The sequence below is a fragment of the Phocoena sinus genome, chromosome 17 (genome assembly GCF_008692025.1).
Source record: "Phocoena sinus isolate mPhoSin1 chromosome 17, mPhoSin1.pri, whole genome shotgun sequence".
NCBI classification, from domain to species: domain Eukaryota; kingdom Metazoa; phylum Chordata; class Mammalia; order Artiodactyla; family Phocoenidae; genus Phocoena; species Phocoena sinus.
Genome location: NC_045779.1, coordinates 45,149,666 through 45,175,634, shown reverse-complemented (window position 1 = coordinate 45,175,634; position 25,969 = coordinate 45,149,666). Strand labels below are relative to the sequence as shown.

General features: G+C 40.8%; 1 protein-coding gene across 2 annotated transcripts in view; it reads right to left on the bottom strand.

The window, feature by feature from the left end:
- Nucleotides 1-25,969, bottom strand: part of GRHL2 (grainyhead like transcription factor 2) — a 163,721-nt gene that overhangs the window by 23,146 nt on the left and 114,606 nt on the right. For both annotated transcript variants that reach the window (XM_032610589.1, XM_032610590.1), the window contains exons 9-12: nt 19,250-19,408; nt 8,747-8,834; nt 8,113-8,252; nt 3,456-3,487 (exon numbers count right to left, since the gene is read on the bottom strand). In XM_032610589.1, the coding sequence (XP_032466480.1) occupies nt 3,456-3,487; nt 8,113-8,252; nt 8,747-8,834; nt 19,250-19,408 (419 nt within the window). The remainder of the gene's footprint in view (nt 1-3,455; nt 3,488-8,112; nt 8,253-8,746; nt 8,835-19,249; nt 19,409-25,969) is intronic.

The following is a 25,969-nucleotide window of genomic DNA, read 5'->3' as shown; positions in this document are numbered from 1 at the left end:
GAGGATTAAGGCAAGAATGGTTTTCCAGGAACTAGAGGTCAGATGGAGATGGATACCAGATCCCCAGAAATAATGGAAATAGAATTTCTCATCATGCATGATATTTGCATATCAATTTAAATACTGTTTCAGGGAGCGTAAGGCCCTTCCCTCTTCCCCATGAGAGCCATTCATGAATCCCCGGTTAAGGGCTCAGCTCTACAGAAAATTCTTTTTGTCTGGTTTTTCTTTCCATTTTTCTTCATCTTCCTCTCTTCCATTTCTCAATGAAGTATCATTTATTTAGGGCCTGAAAAGGAACCTTGGCAACAATAATAGCTCTGTTTTTTTGAAAGCATCTTCCATGTGTCAGGGCACTTTACGTATTAATGCTTCTAATAATTCTAGCAGGTAGGTATTAATATTTGCTATTTTTAGATGAGGGAACTGAGGCCCCAAAAGGTTGTTATCTTAAGTTACACAGCTTGTAAGATCAATGCAAGACTCAAATCATGGCTGACTGGCTCTAGAGCAGTGGTTCTCAAACATTGCGTGCATTAGAATCACCTGGAGACTTTAAAAAGGTCTCCATGCCTGAGCTGCACCCATCTGCCAATTAAGTCAAAATCCCCGGAGACGGTCCCTGTATGTGAGTATTTTTTTAACTCCCCAGCTTGATTCTGATATGCAGCGAGAGACCTGCTGCTCAGAGATGGTGTCCAAAAGCCTCTGTATCTGCTGTAGCCCCTGCCTAGGAAACAAGCCTGCATGGGGTCTGTGATCCCCAAATTCAGCACCAGAAGTCACCCCGAATACTTATCACTGGACAGGGAGGCAGGAGCCAATAGGTGTTCCTCTTTTTGTTTAGTTTAGGTACTTAGCTGATGATGGCTCCCCATCCCACCTCATCCGAATTTTCTCTAGTTTCTCTCTTTAATTGCACTCAGGTTTGCCGGCACTTCAGGCCAAAAAGCTCTCCTCCTCATGAACAAGTCCGTGTCTGGCCACCACTCCAGCTTTGGAGTAGTCGGGAGAGGGCCCTGGTGCACCTGGGCAGGCTGTGTCCTCCAGCTGGTGGCTGCCTGAATGACGCTCTCCAGCACTCAGTTAGATGCTTTAATACTAACTGATTTATGCCTGGCAGGGAGAGAGAAGAACTGGCCAGATAGTCCTGATCTGATGAAGGCTAAGCGAATGCCCATGAAGGTGGTTCTCCCCAGGGCTCGGTGGACTGACCCCCTCCGCCAGGTACACTCTTCTAGGCTTTCACACCTGGGTCCGAAAATCCAAACGGTGTGCCTTTGTCAAGGCCAGAGAGCCATCACGATGAGGGCCTGTCTCTGGATGCTTCCTTGGCAGCCACAGATCAAGAATTACGAGGGTTAGGTGATGGGGCGTGATGGCTAAAGGCAGGCGATGGGAGTGCAGCTAGACCCAGGTTCAAATCCTGCCTCTGTCACTCACCAGCTGTGCGGCTTAGAAGTTTCCTGATCTTTTGAAGTTTCAGTTTCCTCATTATAAAGTGGAAGTAAGTATAGCATCTTCCCTAGGGGAATTTTGGAAGAATCCAATAAAATAATCCATAGAAAGCACTTAGGACAGTGCCTAGCCAAGGTATCCAGTGACTGTTGATTACCACTTTTACATGCAACCATAGCCAAGTCCTACTATGTGTTAACACTGGGCTCCAAGGCCGCCCATATTGCTCAATCGAACTCTAATTAGAAGATGGTTAAGAGTAAGAGCCTTGGGCCTCAGGCCTCAAGGTTCTGCAATAAAAGAGGGGAATTGTTACAGAGAGGCCAGGCCAAAAGAGGTAAAAGTAGGTCAATTAGCCACCTAAATGTTGCCGACTTGCAGGGAAGGACAGTTAGGCTGAGGGAGATTCACAAGCGCAGCCTGCACATGCAAGAGCATTTAGGTCCCAGGCACTTCTTATTCATAACACTCAATTTTCTCACAAGAGATCTTACAGATCGTCTTATACAAAATCCTCATTTTACGATGGAGGACACCGAAGCCCAGAGGTCAGGGAGGTGGCCCCAGGCTTCACACTGGTGAGCGGCAGCCCAGGAGTAGAACGCGGGCTTCCTCAGCTCAGAGTCAACGTTCTTTCCATGACACCACCCTGTCCTTTGTAAACTGTGTGAACAACAGATTACAATTGCTCGTGCTAAGCGTTTCTGTTCATTCCCACCACTGGAATATATTGCCTCTGTACCAAGACAAAAAGAACAATCTAATTATGTATTTAGAAAATTTGGAACTCAGAATTTAGAGGTCAAATCCTGGACAAGGCTCTGTTCCTAACCAATTAGGGAATTATTAGGCTCTTTTGAGATTCTCTGTCCTTTAGAGGGTGGCACACTTTTTCTGTAAAGTAAATATTTAGTCTTTCCAGGCTAGACGGACGGTCTCTGCTGCAACTACAGCAGCGTCTCTGTACTCAGCTCTGCTGTGGTAGCACCAAGGCAGCCAGAGACAAGACACGAAGGCATTGATGCGGCCGTATTCCAATTAAGCTTCATTTATGGGCACTTGAATCTCATAATTTTCAAGTGTCATGCGATATTATTCTTCTTTGGGACTTTTTCAACCATTTAAAAATGTTTGCAGACAGTACAAAAAGTATTGGGCCTTGACTTGGCCCTCAGGCTATAGTTCCCTGAGCTCTGCTCTAGGAAATGAGCTCACGAATATCTGCTCCACTTACTTCACTTTGAAATGTTTTACAAGTAAATATGTTAATTGCATAGGGAAGAATAGGGAAGCCCTGGTTTGACTATAGTTTGAAAAACCAGTGATCTAGAGAGTTTAGTTATACACACGTAATTAATGCAAACCAAGACTTTAGTTGTATATAAGTAATGTTATGTAGATGAAAAATGAACGTAGATCTAGATTGCTTTAAGAGAAAAACAGTATCCGGGTCATAAGAAGAAATTATCCCAATATAATCTCCAACTCATGTGGTTCAAGAACATGTGTATTTCTGAGAGCCAGCTTTAAGGAGACTGTTAACAAATCTGGCGGTACCCCCTGGAGGGGGAATTAAGATGTTGAGAGGTAAAACTATGTTTGAATGAGGAGGAAAGGTTGAGACTTATCCAGAGAGCAGAAATAGAGCCAACGGGTCAAAAGAAGACAGACATCAGTTCAACAGACAAACTTCCTGGAGCTGGAACTGGCCAACAGTGTCATGAGTATCAGAACATTCCCATCACTGGGAACATTCAAGTAGAAGCTGGCTGACCACCTGTCAAGGATGCAGTACACTGTGCTCCATCTGCCTGGAAGGAGAATGGCATCCCCCAGCCTCCTTCCAGACAATCCCCAGAGTCAAGCCTCTCCTAGCTCTGAGTCTGGAGGCTGAGCAGACATTCTCACTCCCTGCCCCATTACCCTGTGCTTGGAAACCCATTTCTACTGACATGAACTGACTTTGGGTGCTTGAGTGAAAAGACCGAGTGTCTTACCCTTCTCGTTCATCATCCGTGTTGTAATACACCTGTGGAACAAAACAACAGGCTGACTGTAGGTTGGACACAAGAAATGGAAATATATTACATGATGCACAGACTTTCCTAAGGCATTACACTGTCTCAAAAAAGACAAAAGACAAATCTGTTTAATGATGCTGCACACCTGTGTCTGAGGAAATACAAACTTAACCTCTTCACAGTCTCCCTAGGGTTAATTCTTAGAGTTTAATGAACTAAAATTGGAAATCAGATTACCTATAGCCCTAAGCCAAATCTTGCTTTTGACATTAAGGAAATATTTTAGCAAGATCTAAAAATCATTGTTTACAAAGGCCTTGGAGCAGGGCCTGTGAGTAACCAATCCCATCCAGTCCACAGGAGAGCTGTGGAGAAGAGAGCAGAACAGCAAGTCCCCACGGCAGTAACCCCAGGCCTCTGTTTTTTCCCCAAAGGGACCTGGGTTACCCTGGCATCCCACGACCACAAAAATCTAGGCGTCAACTACCCTCCGGCCAGGAAAGGTCATTTAGCTCTAGGAGGTGTTCTGGCCAGAAGGAAAAGACACTTCTTTTGGTGGCCAGCATGGCAGCAGGCAGAATCAGATTTAAAGACATTATGAAGCATCCTTATTTTATGCAACTCTGGAAATCCAGAGGGTATCCGCTATGTATGTTAAGTCCTCTTCATCCAATTATTTATGACAATTAATTGTGGGCCTTTTGTGAGCTTTAACTATGTGTTGCAGGACCATTTCCATTTGGGTGAAGAATGAAACTCAAGTTAGTATCCAACATTCACACATTAACTTCAAAGTCACCTCTGGCTCTAGTCCATTTCTTCACTGTCCCTGCTGTAGCCACCTGCGAGAGAAACAGCTGTGTCTAGACTGACACTCTCCGTGGAAACTTTCTCAAAGGCTCGTGGCAGTTCCTGGGATGCTGCCAAACCCAAACTTAGTTATATAACAAAGCTGGTTACCTGGAACTCTTTGGGAATGAGTCATTCTAGACATTAGCTCGGATTTCCACAGGGAACTTTTTCCTCTTAAACTTTTTAATGTCTACGGTTGTACTGTATACTTTGTTTCTTCTTAAACAGAGAACAATGAAGGTGACACGTTTCCTCCCCAGACCCCACGTTTCAGCGTGGCATCAGAGCACTGACGTGTGCTAGTAATGGGACTGTCTATTTAGATGCATATAGAGTGACCCACATAAGCAAGGGAGCCTGAGCCGTAGCACTGGACACACAACTGGATGTGGAGGAAAGGTTCCTGATGTTGGCTTGTCTTTTGCTCGTTTCTTTAAACGTGGCATAATACATCCACTCCGCTGCACCACCCTGGTAGGGTAATGGACAGCTCTCTGCAGAGGTGACGGGTGACCCAAAGCTGGAAGCAGCCTTCTCTTAAGTGCCCTCCTGGCCTCCTGAGCAGCCTCTGCCGCACCGTCCCTATCACCTCCTTGCACTGTCGCTTCTCCTCGCATGTAATGACCCACTGTTTCTTCCTGGTTGGCTGTAGGGCTTATTGCACAAATTTAATTTTTAGACAGTGTTTCTCAAACTTTAGAGTGCATAAAAACTATCTGGAGAACTTCTCATAAATGCAAATTCCCAGAGTCCCCCTTCAGAGATTTTAATTTGAAAGGCCTGGAATGGAACTTGGGAACATGCATTCTTATCAAGAATGCCTATACTTCCCTGGTGGCTCAGTGGTTGAGAGTCCGCCTGCCGATGCAGGGGACACGGGTTCGTGCCCCGGTCCGGGAGGATCCCACATGCCGCGGAGCGGCTGGGCCCGTGAGCCGTGGCCTCTGAGCCTGCGTGTCCGGAGCCTGTGCTCCGCAACGGGAGAGGCCACAGCAGTGAGAGGCCCGTGTACCGCAAAAAAAAAAAAAAAAAAAAAAATAATGCCTCTGATCTGGGGGATCGAGGGTTTACAAGCCACAAGTGGGGAGACGGTTCTTGAGGGTGTGAGGGAGGAATGATGTCCTCCCTGTGTTCAGGTGGCTTGAGGAAGGCTCATACCCGCCAAGTACATGTTATCCAGTGGGATAATGCCTCTGCCTCCCACAATTTCTCCCAAGCTCCCCTTGTCACTTCTTTTGAAAGGCATTCCCGACAGAAGCCACAGTGCGTATCAGGACTTCAGTGCGAGGAGAGGGAGACTGAAGATCTCCACAGAGCCTGCACGTTGGGTTCATGCCCTCATATGAGGTTTGGATAACCGTCTGGTGAATGTACCAACCCACAAGTGAATCAGTGAGATAATGAGGGAGCAGGGGACATGTGGGCTGATAGTGAAAAGCCTGCTCCCCGGGCCACGTGACCGGAGCTGAGGGGCCTTCAGCGTGGCTCGGAGAGCTCACCGACCATGAAAGCTAAACAGCTGCTTGCTCCGCAGTTGTGCAGGGCTGCCGCGTGGCTGATTTTACCAGGCTCACGCCTGCAGTGGGTACCATGGCCCTTCCTCCCCTACCCGCCCCTGCTCCCTTATGGTAAAACTGGCCCAGCTTTTGATCTGCCACAACTAGCTCTCATTTTGCCTGTCAAAGTCAGCCAAGCCCTGTCCCATGCCCACTTCTCACGCCACGGCATTGCCCTCTTCCCTCCTGCCTCTGGACCCATCTCCCAAGGCTCCCAGCTTTTCTAAGAAAAGGCAGCCTTTAAAGTTCCAGCCAGCTACACGGTAGGCGTTCCTTTCCTTCGGCCAAGCAAGCTGATCAACCACAGGACATTCACCCATTGTTCTAGAGCACAGAAGGGTGTGTTCCTTTGTTGCCTGAAGCCCAGGCAGGCTCCCTAACTGAGCCCCTTAACTCTGACTCCAAGGCCCCGGGCGAAGCCTGAGGCTCTTCAAGAACAGCCCCAGACAGCAGGACTTAACTTCGCAATGCCCCAGGGGACGCTGATTGGGCTGCTTTGCAAATTGCTGCAACCAACCCACGGTAAAGTCTACACGTTTCTTCTGATTCAGCCACAGGCTAGGAGCCCAGCTCAGGACACGGAGGGAGCAAGTGAGGCCAGAGGACTGACAGTCACGAGCAGTCAGATTTGGTCACTTTTCCTCTTAGGATTCATTTACAGCTTTGTGTATTTCAGAGAAATCTTGCCAAGAGAACAGGTCAGGCTGTCAGTCTGGACACCGGGCTGAAGCCAGAATCACACCACTAAATAATAAGAGCAATTTAACTCAGTTTCCCCCTCTCTCCTGGAAGGTGTGGACACCTAGCTTCAAAAAATCCCATGTATTTACGAAGACTGTAAATACACAAATCACCATCATGTTCTTGGGAATTAAAAATAATAAAAATAGGTGCTGGCCCTCATAGCTTAATAAATCATAATATTCTTCCTCCTTGTGTCCTTTTCCTATCAAACAAGTAAGACAAGATGGGAATGCTACATTTTAGTGGAATGCACTCTAAGAAAAAACTATGGGTATTTTATTGCCATGTTGTGTCAAAAACAGCAACTTTAAAAAAAAGCCCTGGTTGTACAACTGTTTTGTCTCATACACAAAATATTCTCCAGAAAGAGAAAGTCAAGCTGATAATGATTTCTGCTCCTAGACTAAGGTCAATTCTAATGAGTGTCTGAACACTTAGAATGGAAGAAAAACTGGAATGTGTCATTATGCACCTATTTCTCAACAGACCTTTCCTCAGAGGACTCTGTGTTTAAAGGAAAACTAATCAATACAAGAGTCACTAAACCCAACTGGTTTGGTGAAAGACAATTCTGGCTAGTGCTGGGGAAGTAATTATCTCACACAATTTTAATTCATAACATAAAAAAAATAATACTAAAGACATTACAAAAAATCATCCATCTCCTAGCCCTACTCATCAAGTATTACAATTTGTCTTGTTCAAATTCAGGTATATATTTGGAATCACAGTATAGATACAAATGGCTATTGTACTTTTTTCCCCTCTGAACATTATCGTAATGAGTTCCTATGTTGCTACATAGTTTTCATAAATATAATTTTAGTGGCTGCATAACATTTCATCAACTTGAGCTACCATAATGAGTTAGTTATTGGATCTTTATATTATAATATTATTTCTATAATTTCACTTATAGATATACTTAAAAGACAGGAACTTTTTTTAAAAGGCTTGTCTACAATCTCAGTTTTCCCTTGGTGTGAAATTATTTACCTATTCAATGGAAACTGTTAATTTACTAAGGGAAAAATTGTTGATAGAGTTTTTTTTTTTTTTTTTTTGATAGAGTTTTATTTAATCAAAGAATTTTTCCTCTTGGGCAACTTTCTAAAGTTATGGGTGCAGTTCAATTTCCCACCATTAGATGGAGCTCCATCGCATCAGGTGGATCCCACATGACAAAACTAACAAAACAAAACTTTTCTTACAGGTTATCAGCCTTCTTACTTTCTTCCTCTTTCATTGCTTTGTCAACACTTGGAGATTATCAGCTCACTCTCACCTTCCCCTTAGTAAGTTGGTTTCCTCTCCCGAGACATTCCTTTCTATAAAATTCCATTTTCTGTAGGGAAGAGCTGACTTTTTGTTGAATTCATGGGTTTTATTTTTAAGATCAACAGTGCCTGAAGTGATGCTGTCTTAAGGCTCTACCAGCCCAGTGAATGGATGGCAGGCAGATGTTAGCAGGGAGGCCATACCTGTCCTGTCCTCTGCAGGTTTGCAAAGTGAACATCGGGTATGAAGAGGACGGGCTGGGAGTGCAGATCAGGCATTGTCTTGAAGTAGGTGATGTCGCTCTTCTTCTGTAACGGTATCGCCGCCAACTTCCCATCAGAGGCTGGACACAATCACAAAACCCATAAGTGAGAGGGCTGTGAATGACTAAACTCTCACCTGTAAGATCTAATCTTAGCTACAGTTCATGATGGTCTCCTATGAAGATTCCCAAACACCATAGATGTGAACACACTTCAAAAGCCTCCCCTCTCCCACCACCAAACCAGCAGAAAGAGAGTGGACTTGGCGTGAGCAATCCTGAGGGGGAGCTCCGGTCCCCTCTTGCCCTCCTGTCCCTCTCTGTGCCCTAGATTCCTTGTCTGGAGAAGGAGGATGTTGGTCTCCTTGACATTAGAAAATCCCTCCTAGTTCGAACATTGTGATCATGTGATTCTATTTACGTTTAACAGGGACAGTTCGCCCCTCCTCCACTGCTAGGGAAAAGCAAGCCATCCCTTGCATGCCCATATTTTACCCGCAACCCACTTCTTTTTTTCACCCATTCCCCAGTGGACCTGGCCCAGACAAAGCCTACCCCTTCGCAGCCACACTCACAGTTGTTGCACTGGGTTTGGGAGGCCTGGCCTTTCCCTTTCTTCCTGTTCTGCTTCCTCTCTTCGTCTCGGATTTTTCTTTCTGCTCCCTGACAGGGAAAAACAAATGCAGACAACGCTAGGCATGTGACCAGAGCAACTGTCTGCACACAAGCCACAGGGATAAGAAACAACACGTGGGGAGGTGAGCCAGGCAGCCCCGTTTCCATCCTCCGGCGAGGTCAGGCCTCCACTCTGAAGGCTGAGACTGCTCCTTAGTTTACAGTACATTGTTGACCTCCAAGGGATCCCACTCTTCCCAGAGTTCCCCCTGTTCCCTATCGCAGTGAAGCCGGTTAAGTAATTTTACTGATTATAATAAAATGTTGTAGGATGAAGCATCAGCTCGTTAACATCACTCCTGGGCACGGAGGGGGGGCATTAAAGTTGAGTGCGAATTCCCTATAAAATGTTTCCTTTGCTCGTTGGTATGGAACTATAAAAAATCATTACAGTAGAGGAAAGGAGGGAGGGCATAAGTAAACTACAGAGGATTTAAGATCATTTTGTACATACAAGTATGATTTGGGGTTTTGTCTTAATATGTTCATATGCTCTTGGAGATGGTGCTCATTTGACCGAATAGAAAAGAGGCTGGTCTATTTGCCTCCTTTTTGCTCCTCTGTTCCTTGTATTTTGACTTTTTCATTGGCTTCTCTTGCCAAATCCATCTGGCTTAACCAGTTGACCGTCACCTTATGTCTCTTGCCTTCTTGGCCGTCCATGATTCTTTGAATATCTTCTCTTTCTGGTCAGCTTTGCTAACTCGTTTTCCTCTTCTCACTCCCCAAATACAGACATTCCAACACAGTTTCCTTTTCTTTTCTCTCTTTCCATTCTTACGACAGAAGAATTCATCTACACCCATATTTCCATGATGCTCTAGACAGGTGACATCCAGATACACACTCCCAGCCTAGACTCCTCCCCTAGATTTCAGATCTGCATTTACTGGTCCTGCCCTTTGTGGATTTAAGGAATAGTAAAGTAAGGACTGGCCAGCAACCTCTACCCCTAGAGACTGCCCCCAAGTTATCACACACAAAAGAGACAGATTTGAGAGTATACAACTTACTCCTTCTGTTAAACACACACACAGATCGATTAAAAAGGAAAGGATGAGGGGACTTCCCTGGTGGTGTAGTGGTTAAGAATCCGCCTGCCAATGTAGGGGACACAGGTTCAAGCCCTGGTCAGGGAAGATCCCACATGCCGCAGAGCAAATAAGCCCATGAGCCACAACTACTGAACCTGCGCTCTAGAGCCCGTGCGCCTAGAGCTTCTGCTCTGCAACAAGAGAAGCCACCGCAATGAACAGTAGCCCTCACTTGCCGCAACTAGAGAAAGCCCACGCGCAGCACTGAAGGCCCAACGCAGCCAAAAATGAAAATAAATAAATATATTTTAAAAAGAGGCAAAGGACAAATTGGTGAAAATACTTGCAATAAAATATCATATAAAGTGTTAAATCATTAATATATAAATAATGATTCAAATGAAAAAAACAACTAACATACCAATAAAGAAATAGACAAGAGCCAAGAAATAGGCAATTCACAGAAAAGGACACACAAATGGTTTGAATTAAAACACTGAAATATAGAGTTTGCTTATCAAACTGGCTTTTTTAAAAAAAGCTGATTCCCAATTCTGGCCAAAGTAAGGCCATGACACAACAGGGATGTATGGTCAATCAAGGTATCCATCATGGCTTTAGAGCCGATTCTTGAAGAATGAGTGATTACAGCTAATCCTTATGGGGCACTTCCTCTGTGGCAGGTGAGTTCTAAGAGCTTTACATAGGTAAGATTTGGATAGTTATAATAGTTTAATCAGATATTTTAAATACGCATTTTTATGCCAAAAAACTTACTACCAAAAGGGAGTAATTATTTCACAGTGCTTCAAGTTTTGAACTGTCACTGATGTTTATAAACCATAGAAATTCATAGAAAGAGGGAGAAAAAATATAGAAATATTTCCTTTGCAAGTCTCTTCAAGATATACTAAGGTTTTGTAGAGTTCTTTGTCTAGATAACGTATAATATTTTCAGAAAATAAAGTGTTAAATGTACAAACATGACTTTGTTCAAATGGGTGTGAAATATAAGCAAAAGGCCCCTATTATTCATTTTTATTGTGTCCAAGTAAGACATTTTTCTCTGTATTTGAAAGTCTGTACAATACAGTATTTAATGTAAGCAGAAATATGGAAATTCATCTATATAAATTACAACTCACCAAAGACATACCCTAAGGTTTGTCAAGCAATTTTATTTTTAAATTGGTGTTTTATTTTGCACAACTGCTATGAGAAAAGGGTCTGAAATTAATCTGTTTCAGGAATTCTATATGTTCAATGTCAATTACTAGGAAATAAAGTCACCTGCTTATTATTTTACAGGTATTCTTTGATATGCCAAATCCAAAGGATTAACATAAAACACAGAGTAGCTCTCCATAGAGCCTAGTCCTAGTACCACATCTACGTAAGAAATTTCCTGCCCAGAAGTCTCAGATATCAGCACACCAAAACAATTCTGAGAGTATCCAAACTTCGAGAGCCGCAGTTCTCATATCTAAAATAAGGCTTTGACTTCACAATGACCCAGGGCAGCTTTGATACATTCAATTAACATAGAGAAAGCATCCTTGAACATGACCTTCCAAGAATTCCTTTCCTTCCTTTGATTATTTGTGACTTAAAGCTTCTAGAAAATAATCTTTTCACTCTCATTAAAGCACAAAAAAGTCTAGTTCTTCCAGAATAGTATATTTTCTGCAAACACCAAATTTACCATTTGAAAATAAATTCCCCAACTTATATGTTCACTATGGAGTGTTAAATTAGAAAAAAAAATTATGCCTGAGGATTTCCTGATTATATTGTGATCACTTTTGCCACCTTTTGAGAGAGGATGGCTATCTTTATTTTTTTATTTGACACTTATATTGTTTCTCTTAAGTTTATTTTAAGAATGTGGCCTTCAATAAAATGGATAACCTGGAAGAAATGGACGAATTCTTAGAAATGCACAACCTTCCGAGACTGAACCAGGAAGAAATAGAAAATATGAACAGACCAATCACAAGCACTGAAATTGAAACTGTGATTCAAAATCTTCCAACAAACAAAAGCCCAGGACCAGATGGCTTCACAGGCATATTCTATCAAACATTTAGAGAAGAGCTAACACCTATCCTTCTCAAACTCTTCCAAAATATAGCAGAGGGAGGAACACTCCCAAACTCATTCTACAAGGCCACCATCACTCTGATACCAAAACCAGACAAAGATGTCACAACAAAAGAAAACTACAGGCCAATATCACTGATGAAGATAGATGCAAAAATCCTCAACAAAATACTAGCAAACAGAATCCAATAACACATTAAAAGGATCATACACTATGATCAAGTGGGCTTTATTCCAGGAATGCAAGGATTCTTCAAAATACACAAATCAATCAACGTGATACACCATATTTACAAATTGAAGCAGAAAAACCATATGATCATCTCAATAGATGCAGAGAAAGCTTTCGACAAAATTCAACACCCATTTATGATAAAAACCCTCAGAAAGTAGGCATAGAGGGAACTTTCCTCAACATAATAAAGGCCATATATGACAAACCCACAGCCAACATCGTCCTCAATGGTGAAAAACTGAAAGCATTTCCACTATGATCAGGAAAAAGACAAGGTTGCCCACTCTCACCACTCTTATTCAACATAGTTTTGGAAGTTTTAGCCACAGCAATCAGAGAAGAAGAAGAAATAAAAGGAATCCAAATTGGAAAAGAGAAGTAAAGCTGTCACTGTTTGCAGATGACATGATACTATATATAGAGAATCCTAAAGAGGCTACCAGAAAACTGTAAGAGCTAATCAATGAATTTGGTAAAGTAGCAGGATACAAAATTAATGCACAGAAATCTCTGGCATTCCTATACACTAATGATGAAAAATCTGAAAGTGAAATTAAGAAAACACTCCCATTTACCACTGCAACAAAAAGAATAAAATATCTAAGAATAAACCTACCTAAGGAGACAAAAGACCTGTATGCAGAAAATTATAAGACACTGATGAAAGAAATTAAAGATGATACAAATAGATGGAGAGACTTACCATGTTCTTGGATTGGAAGAATCAACATTGTGAAAATGACTCTACTACCCAAAGCAATCTACAGATTCAATGCAATCCCTATCAAACTACCACTGGCATTTTCCACAGAAGTAGAACCAAAAATTTCACAATTTGTATGGAAACACAAAAGACCCCGAATAGCCAAAGCATTCTTGAGAAAGAAAAACAGAGCTGGAGGAATCAGGCTCCCTGACTTCAGACTATACTACAAAGCTACAGCAATCAAGACAGTATGGTACTGGCACAAAAACAGAAATACAGATCAGTGGAACAGGATAGAAAGCCCAGAGATAAACCCACACACACATGGTCACGTTATTTTTGATAAAGGAGGCAGGAATATACAGTGGAGAAAAGACAGCCTCTTCAATAAGTGGTGCTGGGAAAACTGGACAGCTACATGTAAAAGAATGAAATTAGAACATTCCCTAACACCATACACAAAAATAAACTCAAAATGGATTAAAGACCTAAATGTAAGGCCAGACACCATCAAACTCTTAGAGGAAAACATAGGCAGAACACTCTATGACATAAATCACAGCAAGATCCTTTTTGACCCACCTCCTAGAGAAATGGAAATAAAAACAAAAATAAACAAATGGGACCTAATGAATCTTCAAAGCTTTTGCACAGCAAAGGAAACCATAAACAAGATGAAAAAACAACCCTCAGAATGGGAGAAAATATTTGCAAATGAAGCAACTGACAAAGGATTAATCTCCAAAACATACAAGCAGCTCATGCAGCTCAATAGCAAAATAACAAACAACCTAATCCAAAAATGGGCAGAAGACCTAAATAGACATTCCTCCAAAGAAGATATACAGATTGCCAACAAACACTTGAATGAATGCTCAACATCATTAATCACTAGAGGAATGCAAATCAAAACTACAATGAGATATCATCTCACACCGGGCAGAATGGCCATCATGAAAAAATCTACAAACAGTAAATGCTGGAGAGGGTGTGGAGAAAAGGGAATGCTCTTGCACTGTTGGGAATGTAAATTGATACAGCCACTATGGAGAACAGTACGGAGGTTCCTTAAAAAACTAAAAATAGAACTACCATACGACCCAGCAATCCCACTACTGGGCATATACCCTGAGAAAACCATAATTCAAAAAGAGTCATGTACCAAAATGTTCATTGCAGCTCTATTTACAATAGCCAGGACATGGAAGCAACCTAAGTATCCATCAACAGATGAATGGATAAAGAAGACGTGGCACATATATGCAATGGAATATTACTCAGCCATAAAAAGGAATGAAACTGAGTTATTTGTAGTGAGGTGGATGGACCTAGAGACTGTCATACAGAGTGAAGTAAGTTAGAAAGAGAAAAACAAATACCATATGCTAACACATATATATGGAATCTAAAAAAAAAAGGTCAGAAGAACCTAGGGGCAAGACGGGAATAAAGATGCAGACCTACTAGAGAATGGACTTGAGGATATGGAGAGGGGGAAGGGTAAACTGGGACAAAGTGAGAGAGTGGCATGGACGTACATACACTACCAAACATAAAATAAATTGCTGGTGGGAAGCAGCCGCATAGCACAGGGAGATCAGCTCGGTGCTTTGTGACCACCTAGAGGGGTGGGATAGGGAGGGTGGGAGGGAGGGAGATGCAAGAGGGAAGAGATATGGGAACATATGTATATGTATAACTGATTCACTTTGTTATAAAGCAGAAACTAACACACCACTGTAAAGCAATTATACTGCAATAAAGATGTTTAAAAAAAAAAAAAGAATGTGGCCTTAACCTATTTAAGTTGGCTAAGAAGGTAGTTCAGAGGGATATCTTTAGCTTTTCATAATCTCCAACAGTCATTGTCTCCAAGATCATTCCAAACAAGAATTAATAAAGAGAAAAAAATTCTTAAGAGAATGTGGCTTTATTCTCAAGTTTTGAACAATATATAGTCACTGTCTTCAGCAATATAATTCTTGTCTTTCAAAAGATAATGGAAGTAATTAAATACGGATATAAAGATATAGACATAAGTATTGATATAGGTACAGCCATATAGCAGATGCTGAATTTTTAAATCCATAAACATATGTATTTTAATAGAAGTATCATAATATCAAAAAAAGGTAGAGAAGGACTTTATCTTCATCTGCAATCTCACAGGTGCATTAATTAGAAATCAAGCTGGGGAACTATAAATAGTGCAGAATACCATCTGTTTAAAACTCTAGACTGTGACTGGGAAATTTACAGTTTTAAATGGAATAGCTCTTAATTCTTTTGCTTTAGAGGAAAATTCAAATTAATCATTTGCATTTACACACCCATTTGAAAAGTGCAAGAATTAAACTTTTTCTCTTTTTAATTTCCCAGGCGTGAGTTTTGCTTGGGTTTTGAAATCAGAGCTACAAATATGATGACAAATTATAGCAAAAAAATTTTGTTTCTAGCTTATCAGAAAAATTAATAGCAGTTAAGGTTAATACACCCTGCTTGTCCCATGAGATTTCTTCCTTATGAGTTTCCTAACACGCAACATTGGGAAACGTAAACTAAAAACTACCCACTAGAAACTCTTTACGTCACTGGTTTCTTAGAGTTCCTCTCATTCTAGGGCACAGGTGAACAATACAACTCTATGTATTCTGCATTTTTGCTTTGTTTTGATTTTTAGTATTTATGACCTCAACACTGGAAAAAAAAATTATATGAGTATCCCTTAAGCCCTCTCTTTCTTACTTTCAATTCCAACTATGACATAAAGGCAAATGGATTGCCCAGGGCCTCCATTCAATCCTTCCCTCCCTTTCTCCTTGATCCTAATCTTTCTCGTCCCTTCCAAGAAGGAGATTCACTGAGGGGGATTCTACCATCTCCCTTGAAACTTCTGGAATAAAATAAGGAATTCAAATTGTTTAAACGTTCTCCCACATGTGGTTTAAAAATTCCACGTTGTATGTCCTTTGAAAACGCTTTCTTAATGTTTAATATGCTGAATTAAAGATATAAGGAGTATGAGTTTGGAATCAGATGTGGATTTGCATCCAGCTCCTCTACTTTTTCGCCGTGTGACTCTGGAGAGTTACTTGTGCTCGCTGGCAGGTTTCTCTTCTACACAACAACCGTGTCTTACTGACTTAACTGTGTCTCCTCTGTATCGTGGGGGCTGCCTAACTGTCCCCGAGAGGGCTGTGCTGCTCTGACGAGTAGCACTAGCTGAAGTCATCATGACCTGAAAGGCTATCGAGATTTTAGAGGCACTGCTATGCCCCATGTCCCTAAACTCAGTGCAGTTCTAGTTAATGTGTTTCCTTCTCTTTTCTCATGACCGTCTCTGCCTCTGTTCACAGAGGCCCACTTCTTCCTACTCTCTATCTCTGCTAAACTACAACTCGGACATTTTAATGGCGTGGTAGATCTTTGATCTACATCTGACTGTAGCACCTTTAAGAGTGCTGGCAATTCTGAATTAGCCACTAACCTCTTTTTCCCCTTCCTCTCCTCTCCCCGGGACCTATCTGAACTCACCCTTTTACGTCCAGTTAACACCTATAAGCAGTTGCCACCTTATTCTATTTTTCATAGTGTCTCCCCACCCTACCCAATTTTTAAATAATTGTACTATGTCTACATATCACATTGCCATTACTGTCTTTCCCATCCTTTAGAATTAGATCCAAGGTAAATATACACATAATGCTCACCATCAGTCCTTTTATCAATGTCTTTACAGTCATACTGGTGTCTAAAGCTTGTTCTTTAATAGATTCCTCAAGAAGAGATATTCCCTGGATTTTTTGATTGCTTGTTTGTTCGTTGGTGGTCTTATTTCTTTGTTTTATTTTGTTTTGCTTTTGCCTGTCATCTTTATAATTGAAAGTCAGCTTGGCTGGATATAAAATCCTTGGCTCACATCTTCTTTATTTGATTACTTTAAATATCATTGTCTTCTGACAGGGTGTTGCTGTTGAAAAGTTTGATGATAAAAGTTTCCTTATAAATGACTCCTTATCTACTATAAAATAGATGGCTAATAGGGACCTACTGTGTAGCACAGGGAACTCTGCTCAGTGCTCTGTAGTAGCCTATATGAGAGGAGAGTCTGGGAAAGAGTGGATATATGCATGTGTATGGCTGATTCACTTTGCTGTGCACCTGGAACTAACACAACATTGTGAATCAACTATAGACTCCAGTAAAAATTAGTTTAAAAAAATAAATGACTCATTGTCTATTTTATTTTTCTTAGATGCTCAAAGAATTTTTTTTTAAAGACACCAATTGTACTTGAACATTTGTTACTTTTTTTAAAAAAATTAATTTATTTTTGGCTGTGTTGGGTCTTCGTTTCTGTGCAAGGGCTTTCTCTAGTTGTGGCAAGCGGGGGCCACTCTTCATCGTGGTGTGTGGGCCTCTCACTATCGCGGCCTCTCTTGTTGTGGAGTACAGGCTCCAGACGCGCAGGCTCAGTAGTTGTGGCTCATGGGCCCAGTTGCTCCGTGGCATGTGGGATCTTCCCAGACCAGGGCTTGAACCCGTGTCCCCTGCATTAGCAGGCAGATTCTCAACCACTGCGCCACCAGGGAAGCCCTCAAAGAATATTTTTAAAGTCATCCTTGGTCAACTTTCCCAGATGCATGGTAGCCCATTTTAAAATGTATACTTTTTATTTTAACTTTTCCTGATTTATCATTTTTAGCATTTCTTCTGTTCCATTGTTTTAGCTTTCTTCCTGAAAGATACGTATTATATGTCTCTTGGATCGTCTTTACCTCTCTTCTATATCTATTATTTTCTCTTAATTGTTTCTTCATTTCTTCTGACTTTTAAGAATTTGCTGTTTTCCAACTTGTATTTCTATTAAGGCATTCTCTTTTCTTATTCACTCTTGTGTTGCTTGTAGTGTAGTCTTTTCTTCTGAAATATTTTAATCTTTTACTTCTAAATTCTTTCCTGAATTCTACCATATCTCTTTTCAAATCATTCTGTTCTCCGAACACCTCATGTCTAAGTTTTTCAAACTGTGATTTATGTTGCTCTTTATAATTTCCATGATTTTGTTAATTTCAAAATTTTTAAATTATGTTAATTTTAAGCCCATTTTTGGAACATTAGGCTATAGGTTTCACCTGTTTTGTGGGCATGTCTTTCTGGCACGCATCCACTGTCCACAGGAAGTCAGTCTGATCTTAATTATTTTTTTCATGAGACTGTATGGGATTCAACTGTTTTTCTTTTCTGCTGGTCATTTCTAAGTGAAATGAGAGAACTAGGACAATTCTTTTAGCTTCATGGCTCTCATGCTCCTCCTTCAGTTGTGTTCACAAAGTGATAAAAGAAAATAGTCCTGTATTTCCTGAGATCTGCCTACTCTGTATCTTTTCCCCTCTTCCTTTTTATTTGGAACTTCTCTTTCCTTTGAACCTTTGTTTTTGCTTTTGTTCAAGTCAACTTGGATTCTACTCCCAGCAGCCTCTTCTCAGAGCAGGATTTTATCCTACCAGGGAGCTTCAATTTATAACTTTCCGGAGTTTATAGAGCCCAGAACACTTCCATGTTCTGTCCCCTTGCACCCACCAGTAAACTGAAGTCTGTATAATCCATCCCCTCCCACCCTAGTTTCACATACTGTCCTCTGATGGCCCACTTCTCTCTCTGGTACCATGGGTCACTTTGGTAGGTTCCCTGTTCTTTGGTCATCAAGTGGGCCCACTACTTTCTCTCACGATGCCGACATCACACAGGTCTTGAAATTGTTGATGCTTGGTCCCATTCACATCTGGGATTTTGTAAGGGTCTCTTGTCACATAATCACGGGATTTTAATCTTTGCCATTTTAATTGCTCTGTCTTTTATGAGGGGTTTCAAAAAGGTTCAAAAACGACATCTTCTGCTGAAGCATGTTTGCTAATGAACTTATTTTAGAGGTGCCATTTCCATTCCAAAAGGCTCTAGCTGAGACCCCAATTAACCCATATATTAATAGCGGTTACATCGATATGTTCTGGGACAGGATCTATATATCCACTAAAAACAATCTATTATTTCAGTTATCTAACTGAATCAGACTCATAGCACGGTGCAATGTCAATCAGTCATTAAATTAGTGGTAGAATGATTGACTGAAAAGAAAAAATACAGTTGATTGATGACTCCCTAGATATCTAATAGGAACTGAGAATGAAAGATTACCACTCCCACTGTGATTAGTAAGTGATTATTTTGACACCACTAGACAAGAGAAGGTGACAAAGGGGAAATGTCATTAAAGCAATATCTAATAACAAAAATACCTTTATGACAAACTGTCATCTTTACTCACTTTGTCGCAGAAGACCTTGATCTGGCAATAAGCTCTATGAATGGGTTTATTGCTACGATTATTATAACTGTATGTATCAATCTGAATCATCAAAGGAAGTCCTTTCACTCCTTTTTGGGAGGAGAAATCTGTACTCAGGCAATTCACAGTGATGAAAATCTGAGGGAGGAAGAAAGAAAGGAAAAAGTTCACAAGTCACCATAAAAAAGATCTATTTTAAAAAAATGCATAACGCTTAGACTTAAAGTCAAAATATTAAATAAACCTATAAGGACAACTGAAGAATATCTGGATATTCTCACATAAAAACTTATTAAACACATATAACATGATTTATTATATAATTTATAGTTATAAATTTATAAAAATTTTTCTTTTATACTTAGTCTCGAAACAGACAATTTAAATTACTTCTCTTTAACTATATTAGCAAAGTCTTACTTATTTTTCAAACATGCGTAAGTTAGCTGGGTAAAATGCTGTCTCCTCAATGTATCAATTTCTCTAATCTCTGACTGTGAGATTAAAAAAAAAAGAAAGCTACACAACACCTTCCTTTGCACCTTATTGCACTGAAACATAGTTATTTGTTTACACATCTGTCTTTCCTGTTTGTATGACAGTATGAGACTTGAGAGAATTTCTTATTATTTTTGTATTACTGGTACCTAATGTAGTGCCTGGCAGAGAATAAGCATTCAATACACATCTGATGAATGAGGTCAACGAGTTTATCTAGAAAGCCCACTAGATTGGGAGTCAAAAGCCCCAGGCTTTAGTCCCAACTCTAACATTAAGCAGACCTCAGGCAAGTCACTTCTTGTCTTTGGTTTTCAATTTTCCCTTTAAATCATCTTTAAAACCCTCCCTGAAGAACAGAATATAAATACTAAGATACTTTCATGTTAGTGAAAAAGTAAAAGCAGGGCTGGCAGAGGTAAGACACGGAACAGGAGGAAGGACAGGTAGTAAAGTCACCAGCGTCCTCATCTTACATCATGAGATAGCAAGAAAGACAACAAAAATGACAATGAATCCGAAAAAATGGAAACTCAAGCAAATAATTAAAGGTTATAGCACTGCCCAACAGAACTAAAAATAATAATTTTATTACGAAATATTGGCAGGAATAGAAGGAGAAGTACAAACGACTCAATTTATCCTCCTTTTCTATAGTGTGTAGATGTCAATATATACCATTTAAAGTTGATTTATCACGGACTAGGGATATGAGGACGGCACCCAGACTTATGTGGTAACTACATGAATAGTAAGAGGCAGTCTCTGGGAAAAAACAGGCATACTATATTATATCCTTGATAGTATTTCCATTTAATACCATATGTATTACTTCTATTTAACAGAAAACTTTAAACTCACTGTTTTAAAACTGTACAGTTATTTATCCTGAAAACCATTTCATTGGATGTATTATCTGACTCTTGTTTTACTTCATCTCCTTGGAATTTTTATTCACCTTCAAACCCTTGACCTGAAGCCTTTCGTATCACAGCAACACCCCAGAGAAGAACCCTGCAGAAAGCAAAGAGCCACTGCCATGAGCTGCATTTTAAAGGCCATTCAAATTTCTGACCTAATTCATTTTAAGTCCTATGCCTGTAGACCTTTGGTAATTTATACAACCAGATCTCTCATTTTTAGTGCTATATCTATAGAAAGATCATTTTAATCATTTAATTTTTGAGCCCCTTACTTGGAGCCGAGAAACACATTAGCAAGGCACCACATCAATAGCAGTCAAGGCCAGATACAGGTCTCAGCGACATGCTAATCACAACAACTATGGACACCATGCCACAGGACCTCACTTCTCCAGCTGCATCTGAAAATGAGTGCCTAAAGATGATCTAACATCGAATACGGTCATCTTATTCATTCATTTCTTTAATCATTCCTTCCATAAATATCAACACAAGTCCACAGTAGGTCAAACAATTAGAAACTGGGGATACAGAAGAAAGTAGGTCCCAGCCTCGTGAAGCTGACAGTCCAAGGGGAAGGCCAATGAGTAATCCAGCAACGACCAACACAGGGTGGTCAGGGCTCCCCTGAGAGAGATGAGTACAGAGGCCATGAGAACACAGAACAGAGCACTGAACTTGGAGGACACAAGTGAAATACAAAACCCACAGAGACACTGGGCTAAGACCAGGGATTCCATAAATATCTGTTTATTATTTAGGAATGGTAAAGACAAAGAGTAACTACAGACGCAAATGTCAAATGATTTAGGAGAGCTGAGTGATGAAGACTCAGCTCAGAAAGAATACGCCATGTTTCTTATGCCTGTTTCTCCTGCCGAACTTCCAGGGTAAAAGTCGACAGAAAATGCTGTCTACTGCTCCTGCAGATGCCCCAACTGCAGAGAACATTCATTCATGCCACAGATATTTTTAAGTATCTACCACGTCCCTGAGACTGTGCTAGTTACTAGTACAGATGCACCAATTATGGTCCCTGCAATCACAGAAGTTGGAGGCTAGATGGGAAAGAAAGACAACACGATGGTGCTCTAAAGATTACAATAGCTTCATTAAACCCCGATCATTAGGTCAAAAAATAAAAGCATACTTTTCTGGGAACACTTGACTTCTTTTATTTTTATTGTCATTATTGACAATGGGGTTATCTTGGCCAGAAGCTATAAATAAATACAGCTTTATGTCAGCAAATCAAATGATCACTCTGGGATCAAATGACGTGGTTGTTCCTACCTAGGGCTACGTATTTCACGTAGAAATCTTCCAACGTGTTGGTGATTGTAATCCACAGGGTCCTCAACCAGACCAGTTTTTTTCCTCACCCTCATAAAGCCTGCCTAGTCCTGCAGAAGCCAGAAGAGAAAAGTGTTCTGTATTTCCTAAGCTAATAGGAATCATGGTTGGGCTTACTGATACATCCATACGTCACTCACAGTGAACATACACTCAGACAGGCAGGAAGCAATATTAATTGTGGCCTTGTCAGCTCCAAGTCTCAATTAAGAAAGCTTAGCTGATGGAACATGTATTTTTATAAGGGTCACTTGAGCAGGACAGATCCACTGAAATAACAGATGCTTACTGGCAATATCCTACAATACATACACGAAATCCTCCTTGGAGGAGCTGTAACGATCAGCCATCCAGTAGACAAGGTCTACACACTGGACTCTACCACTAGGAGACACTTAGACTTAGGTCCCCGTAATGGAGAAAGGCCCTTAGAAGAAGATCCAGTGGGCCTTCTTTGCTTCATGGCATCCTAATTCCATAAAAAGTAAACAACACGAGAATCTGCCTTCTCTGCTACACTGTGTTGCCAAGCTCCCAGAGTTACCCTAACGAGCAGGGATTTTATAATAGGGTTGGCACTGCTTTCTTCTTGCCTGGCTGTCTGACCCAATAGCAAAGCACAGTCTATGTGCCTGATGGTATCGATCACAGTCTCGCTGTGCTGCACTTAAAACCTGAATGGTTGAACTTTAACTGCAATTGCGGGGGTTGGGAAGGCATGGAAGGACATTAACTAAAACCTCGGGTTGGGACTGATAAGCATTAATTTGTTTCATCTTGCAAACCCAACCATGTCTGAGCTCTATACCCAGCAGGCAAATGTGACAACAAATTTCTTGGAAGTTTATCTACAAAGCACTGTTTGTAAATGTGTATTACAGAAACTTAGGGAAAAGGTATGCTTTCCCTCACCAATGTTCATCCAAATGTCAAGCACAGAAAGTTCTTTTTAACTTTAGTAGAAGCCCTAATTATGTAAAGAAATGCCGTGAACAATTGGTCTGCCAACCAAGAGTTATGAATGTTATTTTCCTATAATTCTTACAGCACATAATTTATTTTTTAGAAAAATTTTAATTGAATCAGGTGTATCCAGGCAGATAATAGATACAATTTTAATTTTGTCATTGGTTCAAAGACTGATTCAGATAGAAAGAGCATTTGTATTCCAGAAATAGAGGCAGTCTCATGAAAACTGATAATTTTTAATAAAATCATTTTTTGACACGTGAATTGCAATTCCCATTTTGTAGTTCCTACACAAGAAAAGTGACTTTACCCAGGTTATAATACCTCTCAGTTGTGCATTATGTGTGTAGTAAGATTTATTAAAACAAACACAGTATTTGTCTTTCTCTTGCTAACACATATATATGGAATTTAAGAAAAAAAAATGTCATGAAGAACCTAGGGGTAAGACAGGAATAAAGACACAGACCTACTAGAGAACGGACTTGAGGATATGGAAAGGTGGAAGGGTGAGCTGTAATAAAGCGAGAGAGAGGCATGGACATATATACACTACCAAACGTAAGGTAGATAGCTAGTGGGAAGCAGCCGCATAGCACAGGGAGATCAGCTCGGTGCTTTGTGACCACCTAGAGGGGTGGGATAGGGAGGGTGGGAGGGAGGGAGACACAAGAGGGAAGAGATATGGGAACAAATGTATATGTATAACTGATTCACTTTGTTACAAAGCAGAAACTAACACACCACTGTAAAGCAATTATACCCCAATAAAGATGTTAAAAAAAAAAAAAAAAAACAAATACAGATTAATGGGCTTTAGAATTGCTGCATTAACTTGATTATTAACTCCCAAGAGTTTTTCTGAGAGCTTGCCATTAAAACACATAGGTCAATCTTGATTTACAAAGCAGTTTGGGATTTTAAAAATCATAAGGCCCATGATTTGATGGAAGTTGTTTATTTTCCCCTTTAAACAATTGCAATTTGTATTTTCAAGAAGATCCTCTGATTAGAACCTAAGAAAGCTACTTATTTCCTAAGGTTGAGACTCTTAAGAGCTCTTTTACAAGAAACTGCACACACATTAGCCTCCAAATTACAGACATGGCATATCGCAAGAAATCAGCATTTTCACTGTAAAATGCAAACAATATATTAATAGGTTAAGTGTGCTCTTGCCAGTTTCCATACTCTATCTTCTTTCTGGTTCTTAGAATTATTAAAGACCTTATAGATGGTTTTCTCACATTTCAGCATTTTTTCCCGTTTATATGATTGCATTTGGTACAAATGCAAAGCTAAATTGAGACAGAAAGACAAACTAAAAGTAAATAATATTAACATATGAAATCTCAGTCTTGGGCAATTATTCATTTTCTCCATGCGTTAATTCATCAAATATCTTCTCTCTGTGCCTGGTGTCATGCTACGAGGTGGGACACAAGAATACTGAGATTCCCTGCCCTCAGAGAGTTTGCAATTTTGTTGAGGATCTAAGAAACTCCTAGATTTCCTGACACCTCCGTTATATAGATATAGCTCCTTTAGGGAATGATTTAAAACCTGAGAATAGATTCCTTCATTTTCTCCTACAGATACTGTGGGTGTGCACAGATGCACTTTCGGCTTACTCACATAGTCTACCACATTTTCCATATTCCTTTAGTACTCAATATTCTCCATTGCCAGAATATGCCCAGCTTGTTCGCCGTTGCCAGTCTTTGCTATGTGCTGTGCCCTCTACCTCCAAGGCTGCCCCCAGGATCATCACTGCCCGCTCCTTCTTCTCGTTCAGGTTTCAGTCCAATGTCAACTCTTCAGCAATCCCCACCTTGGCCATCTAGAGCTGTCTTTGTCCTCCTTCTCCCACCTCTGCCCGTGACGAGTAGCACACGCCCTACCGTGCTTCTCTTTTCTGGTTGCCTCATAGGACTGAACATTATTTGGATTTATCTTGTTTCTCTGTTTAGTGCTTAATTATCTGTCTGCTCCATGCGACTCTAAACACATAAGAGGAGGGCCCTTGTCTGCCTCAAGCTCACTCTACTCCCAGTGCCAGGCCCATGGGAGATACTCAACAAATATCTGTCCAACGAATTAAGAGAAAATTACTTTTCTAAATACACATTTCCCTCTTTTTCCGTGTTCTTGCTTTCATAAGCAAAACATCCTAAGAGTCAGGACTGCTCTGTGTAGCTGAAGTTGTCAAGATAATGCAGCAGAGTTAGCTGCTCTGACCACATTTATCCTCAAAAAAATGTTATCTATCTGTATATCAACAAACACAAGTCAAGCACCAATTATATAATCAGTATGAATGTATGTATGTACATATGCATGTATGTATTGATACATGTATATATGCTACTGAAGATGCTACATACAGATGCTACAGGAGATATAGAAATCTATGGTAGGGCCCTGCCGTCAAGGAAGAGGGGAGATATAACATCTCTCAATACACTGGTGGGGTGTATAGAAGTAGGAACTAAGTTGAATATCTCAGGCTGTACGTACTGTAAGAACTTGAAAAAAAGGAGAGAGCTCAACAAGGGAAGATTTCCTATAGGTGTCCTGAGATAGAAAAAAGAGAGATGGAGAAGCAAGTGAATCCTGGCTCTCAAAAGAGGGAAGAGACCAGCCTAGTGGGAGGCTCAGAGGGGGTCGTTGGGGAGAGAAGAGGCCAACCAAGATGCTTGCATCACTGTGATAGGTCAGGAACACTTGATGAGGTCAAGGGTGTATCACTGAGGCCAAGGGCAGATAGAACTGTGGCCCCAGTATCCAACATCCAAGTTACCAAGAGGACAGAGTGAGCACAAAGAAAAGACCATCAGGATCAGAAGCAGAGGGTCTGCGCCCCTTCTGGAGGCCAGACTCCTGGAGGGAAGGACAGGAAGCTAGACTGCTGGGGCGAGGGAGCCAGGACACCAAATGGAGAGGGAGAACCTCGGCT